At 46.4% G+C, this 9,401-nt stretch overlaps 1 protein-coding gene across 1 annotated transcript in view; it reads right to left on the reverse strand.

Moving 5' to 3' along the window:
- Positions 1–6,086, reverse strand: part of Igf2bp2 (insulin-like growth factor 2 mRNA binding protein 2) — a 104,291-nt gene extending 98,205 nt beyond the window's left edge. The window contains exons 1-2 of the mRNA NM_183029.2: positions 5,573–6,086; positions 4,033–4,093 (exon numbers count right to left, since the gene is read on the reverse strand). Coding sequence (NP_898850.2) covers positions 4,033–4,093; positions 5,573–5,750 — 239 coding nt within the window. The 5' untranslated portion in view covers positions 5,751–6,086. The remainder of the gene's footprint in view (positions 1–4,032; positions 4,094–5,572) is intronic.
- Positions 6,087–9,401: the final 3,315 nt, after the last annotated feature.

Below are 9,401 nucleotides of genomic sequence, written 5' to 3' on the forward strand. Positions count from 1 at the left end.
TTTTATTATCTATTGTTGCAAATAAATGTTATTATTAGAAAGCACAATGTAGCAAATGGACTATGTATCAATTCTCTTTTATTTTATTTGTAGACCTCATTTGTTTCTAATGTTTAACAATATATAAAAAGTTAAGTGCTAGCCTCTTACAAACATTTCAAGACTACATTGTTGTCTAAATACCAAGTAATTTTTTTCTTTAGCATTTCTATTCTAACCCAAACACTTATTTCTAGAGATCAGGAAAATGTGTGTTCTTTAGAAAATAAGGGAAAAAAAAGTTATCTTTTTTAAAATGTGCTACTGCCATTTTAAAGCTAAATCTGTGACTTTACAGTTTAATATTCATGTGACATTGTATTAATCTATCCACATATATAATGAATTATTTTCTAATTCAACAAAGTCTTGAAATAGAAGGCTACTAAATAAGATTTAAATTTCTAGAGATCAGGAAAATGTGTGTTCTTTAGAAAATAAGGGGAAAAAAAGTTATCTTTTTTAAAATGTGCTACTGCCATTTTAAAGCTAAATCTGTGACTTTACAGTTTAATATTCATGTGACATTGTATTAATCTATCCACATATATAATGAATTATTTTCTAATTCAACAAAGTCTTGAAATAGAAGGCTACTAAATAAGATTTAAATTTCTAGAGATCAGGAAAATGTGTGTTCTTTAGAAAATAAAGGGAAAAAAAGTTATCTTTTTTAAAATGTGCTACTGCCATTTTAAAGCTAAATCTGTGACTTTGCAGTTTAATATTCATGTGACATTGTATTAATCTATCCACATATATAATGAATTATTTTCTAATTCAACAAAGTCTTGAAATAGAAGGCTACTAAATAAGATTTAAAACTAATAAGGTCTTTCTTGTTTCTAGAAAATTAAAATTAATGCAGAAAAAGCCTTTGTTATAGGGAGGGCTGGAAGTTGGGTGGGTTTGGGGGGGGTTGGTATTTAATTCAGCCATACACAATGTAGTACATACAAGCAAAATACAATTGGGATACTGTTTTCTTTAGCATTCCTATAGGAGCCCAAATTCATTTGCATTGGAGAGAAGACAGTTACTGATTTTTAACTCATGAAAGACAGATTCACAGCTTTCCCTGCTCCACCTCGCAGGATCTAACTGTCCCAGTAGAACCCTATCTACCATCATTCAGCTACTTCCTAGAAGTGGGCAGATACTGCCTGCTTTTTTAAGTTCTTTTTTTCCCAGAATCATTCAACTTTAGGGACAAAAGCACATTAAGTTAGCATGTCTTAGGTCAACACAACTTATGCAGTATGTGTACCCGTGTGCAGACATGGCTTCTTAGATAAACTTTCAGCAGTACCCATAGTAAAATTTCTATCAAGAAAGTTTCCATAACTTTTAACAGCACTTTTAAAGTTATCTTTTTTTTTCCTCTTAAAAATCTTTGACCTACAGGTACTTACTATATGAATACAGAAAAAAAAATTATATTCAGCAGACTGAAATCAAGGAGAATGTACGTGGGACAAACAATGGCATGCCTTGCCAGACAGACAATACTTTGCACTTACAAAGGATGAAACATATGTAGCACAAAGAAAAAGAATCCTCTCCAGGGTGACTAGTGTCTAGTCTGTCTATTTTGTAGCCACCAGTATAAAATGATGCTATGTGATTAAACTGAAGACCCAGTGGTAAGCAAATAGCATACCAATAATTCCACAAAGACTAAAGCATCTTACAAACTATCATTAGCTTAAAAAAAAAAGTATTTGGGATATAGATGTGATTTCCCTAAGAAATCAAAGAAACAAGCACAATATTAAAAAAAATTATCACTCAATTGTTGAATCATTTTTTTCAAGGAGGCAAACAAGAGAGAATAACTTGTTTTCTCTACAAAACTCAAAAAAACACATACAGCACTTACCCTCATAGTTCACAAATTTACTTCCAACTTGTCAATTTGCATCAAAAAACAATAAAAGAACACAAAAATAATCACTGCATAACATGAAAGCTTTGGTCTTAAATGTCACAGTACCCTGTTTTTTGTTTGTTTGGTTTTTGCTGTTGTTTTTTAAGCCATAAGGCATAGTTGTGCCCAGAATTATGAAGAATTAATGATGTCTCATCCCAGAAGGACCTCAGCTAATCAATTCCAACCAGTTTAGCCTTCTCCCCTTTAGCACAGCAAGAGGTAACTTTTGATTTTTAAACTGAGAAAGAGAGAGAGAGAGCACTCTCTCCAGCAGGCTACCCATGCATTTGGAATGTTAACTGTCTTCAGGTGTAGTCAATCACACAGCCTGCTCTCAGATTCCTCCAAGTTATTTGATAATGTCAACATGTTCAAAGAAATCGTTTATTCCTATAGACGCCCTAGACTATTTAATTTATGCTAAAACTTGTGACATGACTACTTTTGAAATCATAAGCAGAATTACGTGACATTTCAGCCAAAAAGCAAACAACTCCTACATTTAAAAACAAAAAAACAAAGTGGTCTTTTTGTTAAATTTTAGGTGATCACGATGACTTTAAATAAACTAGTACTTCACTTATTTTCAAAATTAAATGATATACACTGCATTGTGGAATAATGGGATATCAAATAACCTCAATTAAAAAATTAGTGACTTTTGTTAATTTTAATCTCCAAACAGATTCACAAGAGCAAGACAGCCAACAAAAATGAAATATTTATAGATGCATACTGCCTTAAGGATTCTCAGTGGTCCTAACATTATTCATCAAATCTTCAACTGTTAAGAGACGAATGGTTTAAACTTACAGAATGCATTTAGCATCCCAGAAAACATCCCCTTACACATCCCAACTTAAAAAAATAATGCCACTGAAGGAAAATATAAGCATAAGACACTTTACAGAGAACCAGCTACACATTTTCAGCCTGAGAATCTGTTCAGTATAACAGCCCAGACTGAAAATCAGAATTCCTAACTTTTCAAAAACAAAAGTATTAAAACAGCTTTCTAATGGGGCACAACCATTTTCCAAACAGATTCTGTTACATTATGATGTGCGTAGAACTGGGCACACAATGTTTTTTAAGACCCTCCAACACATCCAAGTATTTATAAAATTAATTTGTTTTAAAATGTTCTTAATCCTGATAGAACTTGAGCATCTACTTCAGACTAAGGAGGTGGAAAAAAAATCAGACTTTGCCTCCCCAATTCAGATGCTTAATGAAGAACGGCAAAGAAACGTTGGTTAATGGGATAGAAAACTAAGTTAGGACACGTGGTGGGTGGGGATAGAAAGAAGAAAGACTCCCAATTTAAAGTACACAAGGAGCTTTAGACAAAGATGTTCTCCTTCATTCTTCCGTAGAGAATCACTGGGGAAACCCAACCCCCACAGAGCGCGTTACTCCTTCATTAACAATAGCTAACTATCGACTTCCCCGAGACATTGTTTATCCCCCAACGTTTCTCTAAAGCAACAGTGACAACAAAGTGCTCAGGATCCAAGCCCAGCGCTTCAGTTACTAAAGTCTGGCTTCTCCCTCAATCCAATACAAACATGCTACTTCTAATACTGTCCAAAAAACCCTCCGTATTTACTGAATTATTTTATAATTCATCACTAAACTATGCAAAAAAAATTAATCGCATGGTTTAGTTAAGCAATTCAGCTGACAACAGTAAATATTTACTCTTAACATCTCACAGGAAGTTTGCTATTGTGTTGGGGTTAGAGATGGCCGTGGGGAGTGAAAGGCAATTTATGATAAACTTAATCGGTCACAGCCAACTGAATCCACCTAGTGTTCTCCATCTCGACCCCTAATTAGGCACCAGTTTGCAAGCACAGAAAACACCTTATAGAACAAAAGTAAATAATAATAACAATAATAACTTTTAAAGCTATGAATGTCCAATAACAAAACCAACAAAAACCCCTTTAAAAACGATATAGGCACTTTTTTTTAAGCTGAGCGTATTTCTTTAGTTATGCGTATGGAAGCCCAACCACAGAAGGGGTAAAGAAAAAAAGAACTAGGCAAAATATATTTACCTTAGCTTTTTAGAGACTGAGTAGTCAACTTCCATGATTTTCCCATGCAATTCCACTTTACCTTTAAAACAGAAATTTAAAGCACTCAGAACCTCCCAGAGTCAAACCCGCGGGGGTCAAGGAGGGGCTCGCACACTACTCCGCGCTCGGGCTCCTCCTTCTGGAGCCTTCAAGGGGTCTCCACCCGGCCGCAGCTGGGCGAACTTAGCGCCAACTGTGATGAAAAGTGGACGCCCCGGGTAACGAGCGAGGAGGGACGGGCGCAAGCCCGGTTCCGACCCCAGGTATAGCTGTGGGTGGCATTACCGGAAAAACACATTTAATAAAGAGCGGCGCCAATTTGAAAAGATGAGCTCATTTGAAACTCAAGCTGCAAGGCTGGCGCGCCTCGGTCTCTCCGGCCCCCAGCACCCCATCCCGCCATCCCGGGACCCGGAGGCTCCCAGGCGCTCGCCCCCTGCCCTCCCTGACAGCGGTCCCGGGGACACGCACAGGAGTCCCTGGCTCTGCGGACGCCTGCTTTGGGGTGACCCAAAGGTCTCGCCAGCTTGCCCCGCCGCACAGGTTTCCCAAAGAAGGGGGTTCCCTTGCGGGGCCGGGGGTCCCAGGCCCCCGGGAGCGTGGCCCGCCGCGTGCGTGTGCGGGATGCGAGCTGGGAGCGCGCGCGCGGGCGAGTGTCGCGCTCCGACTCCCGTCCGGGCTCCAGCGCGCTCGCGGGCCCCCCGGTCGCCTCTTTCCCGGTTCTCAGCCCGGGCCCCCACCGAGTTGAGACAGGGTACCTCGTAAAAAGGTGCTCCTGGCCGAGCAGGAGGCGGGGAGACGGGAGGCGGAAAGCCCCCAGCCCCGAGTTCTTCTCAATAAAATCGGACAAAAAATTCAGGGAAAAATAGGAGCGCTTCCGAGACCAGAGAGAGGGAACTGAGCTTCGGGAAAGGACCGAGGGAGATGTGCGGTCCGACAAGGGCCAGGTGGGGAAAAACCCCAAGACCTCGAAGGGTTCAGTAGGTGAAGTCGAGGAGATGCCGAAAGTGGGGGGCCAGAAGACAAGAGGGGGTCTCAAAAGGAGAGTGCGGCTTGGGAGACGACAGAGGGCGAGAGGTCTTTGGCACGAGGCATGGGAAGAAGGAAGGTCTGGCTAGGAGGAGAGATGCTGGATTTGGGGGGGTCCCTGGCAAAGGGGGTACTAGAAGGGTCTAGAAAAAGAAAAACGGGGGACTCTGCAAAGGTGGGGGCGGGGGAAGCTCTGGAGAGCAGCTGGGCACTCCAGGGGCGCTCCTAGGGAGCCAGCGAGCCTGGGGACCCTCGGAGGGGCACAGGGTCGCCTCGACTCTGAGGCCCAAGGGTCTGTGTTAGCCCCCGCGGTGGGGGCAGGGCAGCCGGCCATCCCGGAGCCAGCCCGCCGCGAGAGTCGCGGGGCTGGTGCGTGAAAGTGAGCGTGAGGGCTCGGGAGTCGCGGCGGGCGCGGCCCATGGGGCTCGGCCTCCCCGCTGCCGCCGTCCCGAGCCGGCGAGGCGCGGCGTGGGCTGCGCCGAGTGCTCACCCGAGAGGGTCTCGATGGCGCGGATGGCCCAGTTCTGGTCGGGGTAGTCCACGAAGGCGTAGCCGGACTTGAGTAGGACCTGTCCCGCCAGGGGCAGCTTCCTGTCCCCGAAGAGCTGCCGGAGGTCGTCGGCGGTGACGGCGGGGCTCAGGTTCCCAATGTACAGCTTGTTCATCATCCGCGTCTTCCCGAGAGCCCGCGGCTCCCCCGGCCCGGCACCCGGCGCTCCCGCCGCCTCCGCTGCCCTCCTCTCTCCTCCTGCGCCCGCCCCCGCCCCCACCCTCGCCCTCAGCCTGGCTCCCCCCACCGCGGCCGGCCCGGCCCGCCCGGGGGCAGAGGCGGAGGCGGGGACTCGGCGCGGCTGCCTCCTCCGGGCAGAGTCCCGAGCGGGCGTGCGGACAAAGCGCTTGCTCTGCCTCCCGGTGCCGGGGCGGCGGCGGCGGGCGGACGCACCCCGCGCGCCTGAGAGTTGGAGCGGCGTGTGCACCGCCGAGAGTGCGCGCCCTGCCCGTCCCGCGCCGCGCGCTCCGAGGGCTCGGCGCTCCCAGGCTGCGCGCCCGGCGGGCGGAAGCGGCGGCGGCCCCAACGGGGCCGGGAGCGGCGGAGCCAGGCGGCGCGCGGGAGGTGAGGGGCGCGGACGTGGGCGGGGTGTGTGCAAGGTGGACGCGACGTGGGCGCGGGGCCAGAGTGAGGTGCACCTTGAGGAGAGCTCTGCACGCTAGGGCTGACAACTTTCCTCGCGCGTCCCGAGCCACGCACCGATCTAGAGACTCGCTGCGAGCCAAGCTCTTGGAAGAAGGGGGCGCATGTGGTCAAAGGACGGAGGAACACACGGGTCCCCTCCCCCAGACCGTGTATTCTAGTAAAGTTACCGTGGCGCCGAGCCTCGGTTTCCCCAACCAAGAAAGGAGAGCCAGACCCGAGGCCAGGTGATGGCCGAGGTGACGATGCACAGGCTGAGGGGCGGGTTTCAGTCCCAGGCTTGGTAGGCGTTCCCTGAACTCTGGAAGGAACTGGAGAGGGAAGGAACTGGAGAAGAAAGTTGTCCTTCCACGCGGAGGACGGAAGAGGCAGGGTCCTAGTCCCTCTCCCGGGAAGGAGCCAGACAGATTGCCAAGCGGCAATCTAAGTCACATGGCTCCGTGGGAATCGTAGAAATAAAGGGCTCCAGAAAAGAACGGAGGGATTTTGAGGTGAGATGGCTTTGGACTTCTGTGTGATCCGGGAAGTGTTCCTTGGTTTTTTAGAAGGCTTACGTGTTGGGAGGTATGTCTGGGTGGAGAAGTCACCATGGGCCATAGGGTCTGTCTCCTCTATACTCAGATCCAGCAGTATGCCCCAAAGTGTGCCAACATCCCTGAGCCTAACTTTTATCCCTAGAGAAAATAAAACAACCACCCCTTGTGAGGGTGACATAAAAGGCTAGCTGAGTAATGTGTGACACACTGCACTCTGCTTCCATTTCTTTACCCAGGGAAACTTAAAAGCTGGGTGGACAGGACAGGGGGAGCGGTCCTTAATTACTTGTCTTGATAAGGAAGTGATGGATGATTCTTTCTCATCTAGATATTTACTGACATCTCAATTCTAGCTTTCATCAACTATCCACACATTTTCCTCTCTGGACTTTACTGCTTCTAGAACTGGGAATAGGGCTTTGATAGTGTTGCCCAGACTGACAGATAAACCAGGGATAGATGCTTCCTGAGTAAAATGTGGAAGAAGCTCGCCAGTGAAAACAACTTGTGAGTGCTGCACAACTCACGGCAGACTGGAAGCCGCCTTCAGATTATTTACACGGAGGCTGCTAATTAGGCCGTCATCTTTGTAAGGCTATGTTTGCCCATTCACAGTAAGTCATAGTTACAGGCTACAGAAGACAAGGAATTACCACGGGTTGGTGTTCTCCCTGGCTGAAAGGTTAGGGAGCCTTTTTGGTTGTTGCATTACATTTTCAAACATGTCAAGTGTTTGTGGCCAAACCATGGCTACCCTGAAGAGCAGCACATGCAGTAGACCGATTCTTTCTTAGCATAGGTTTCCGGGGGTGAGGGGAGCCCTCTTTTACACTGCCTCTGAGATTACTTGCAGACATCTTTCTGGGAGGTAGCTGCTTTTTGCTGTCTTTAGTGTGTTCTATCTTGTTGACATTGTAAATGGTATTTCAAGAAGATAGCACGGCCTTAGTGATCACAAAGGACACTTTTCTCCACACCTCTTGTGGTTTTTCTGACTTGTTTTTGTTTTTGTTTTTGGTACTGCAACAAAGTATCGGCCAAAAGAAGTTGGAGCAAAGAAGGGTTTACTTTGGCTCACAGTTTGAGGAGTCTTTCTTGGTCACATGGCATTCACAGCTAGGATGCAAAGCCCAGCGCTGGTGTTCAGGTCCCTTTCTTCTTTTTATGTAGTCTAGAACTCCTACCCGAGAACCTGTGCCACCTCTATCTATAATAGGTCCTCCACACTAAACCTAGTCCTGTGTCCTCTGTGGTGATTCGAAATCTCATCGAATTGACAAGATTAAGCATCATAACATTCCACCCCAGCTCCCTAAAGTTTTGCTTTCTTCTCGTAATAAAAATACATTTAGTCCAATTCTAAAAGCCCCTATAATCTTAAATATTCCTAACACTGTTTGAAAAGTCCCAAGTCTCTCTAAAGACTGAGGGTTATCACTTCATTGAGAACCACTATAATGTTAATAAGCAAGTTGCCCATTTCTGGTAACAATGCCATTATAAAGACTCCCATTCCAGAGGGAGGAAAAATCCTGACTAAAACAGAAGCAAAGGGCAGCAGGGCAAACAAGATCCTACAGCTCCGCCATCTGGGGCTTCTGAGGAACCCGCTGGGCTCCAGAGGGCTTGGGTGGCCCTGCTCCACCAGCTCTGCCGACCTGCAGCAAGCATAGCCTCTGTTTGGGGCTGGCTTCTCTTAACACATGCAGCTTTCCCTCCTGGAGTCCCCTGTTTTTATCATCTCCAACATGGAGTCTCCATTGCAGGTCAGGCTTCATCTTGTTAGAGCTCACAAAATGGCCTCACAGAGATTCTTCACAAGGACATCAACCCTGCCACACATAGTCTAGCCTCCGTGACTCCGTGCAACTATGATGTTCTGTTGTTTATTTTTTTTTAAGTTTTATTTATTAGTTATATGAGTACATTGTAGCTGTCTTCAGACATGCCAGAAGAAGGCATCAGATCCCATTACAGATGGTTGTGAGCCACCATGTGATTGCAGGGGATTGAACTCAGGACTGCTGGAAGAGCAGTCACTGCTCTTAACCACTGAGCCATCTCTCCAGCCCATGATGTTCTGTTCTATGACACCTTCCCCATCTATCTGTCGTGCTTACAACTACTCTCATGTGGATGCTGATGCCAGGTTCTGCTGCCAGCTCAAGATGGAGCCTGCCCCCACAGTTTCCTCTTGGACCATGGTTCTGTTGGCTGTGGTGTTCTGATCCTGGAGAAACACATTTTTCCTAAGTAGTTGTTGTTTGTTGTTTGTTTTATTTGGGGGGGGGGAGGTTGAGTAAAGAACCCCTTCAGTAGCATTAGCTCCTTTCAGATAAATTTGTATTTTGGAAATCTTAATAGATGGGATCTTCCCCTCAGAGCATCTCTCCTGTAGGCCCAGCACAGAGACCCAAGTTTCCTGATGGTACTTAACAGCCACAGCCGCTTTCAAGTCTATCAAACTTCTATCTTTCCTCTCTTTGCTTTCTCTAACTGTAGGCCTGACTGAGCAATGGACTGCAGCTGTACTACAGTTTGAGTGTTGGCCTGTCTTAAAATTCCCTCTACCAAGCACATTCATCCCATTA

The sequence above is a fragment of the Mus musculus genome, chromosome 16 (assembly GCF_000001635.26).
Source record: "Mus musculus strain C57BL/6J chromosome 16, GRCm38.p6 C57BL/6J".
In the NCBI taxonomy this organism is placed as follows: domain Eukaryota; kingdom Metazoa; phylum Chordata; class Mammalia; order Rodentia; family Muridae; genus Mus; species Mus musculus.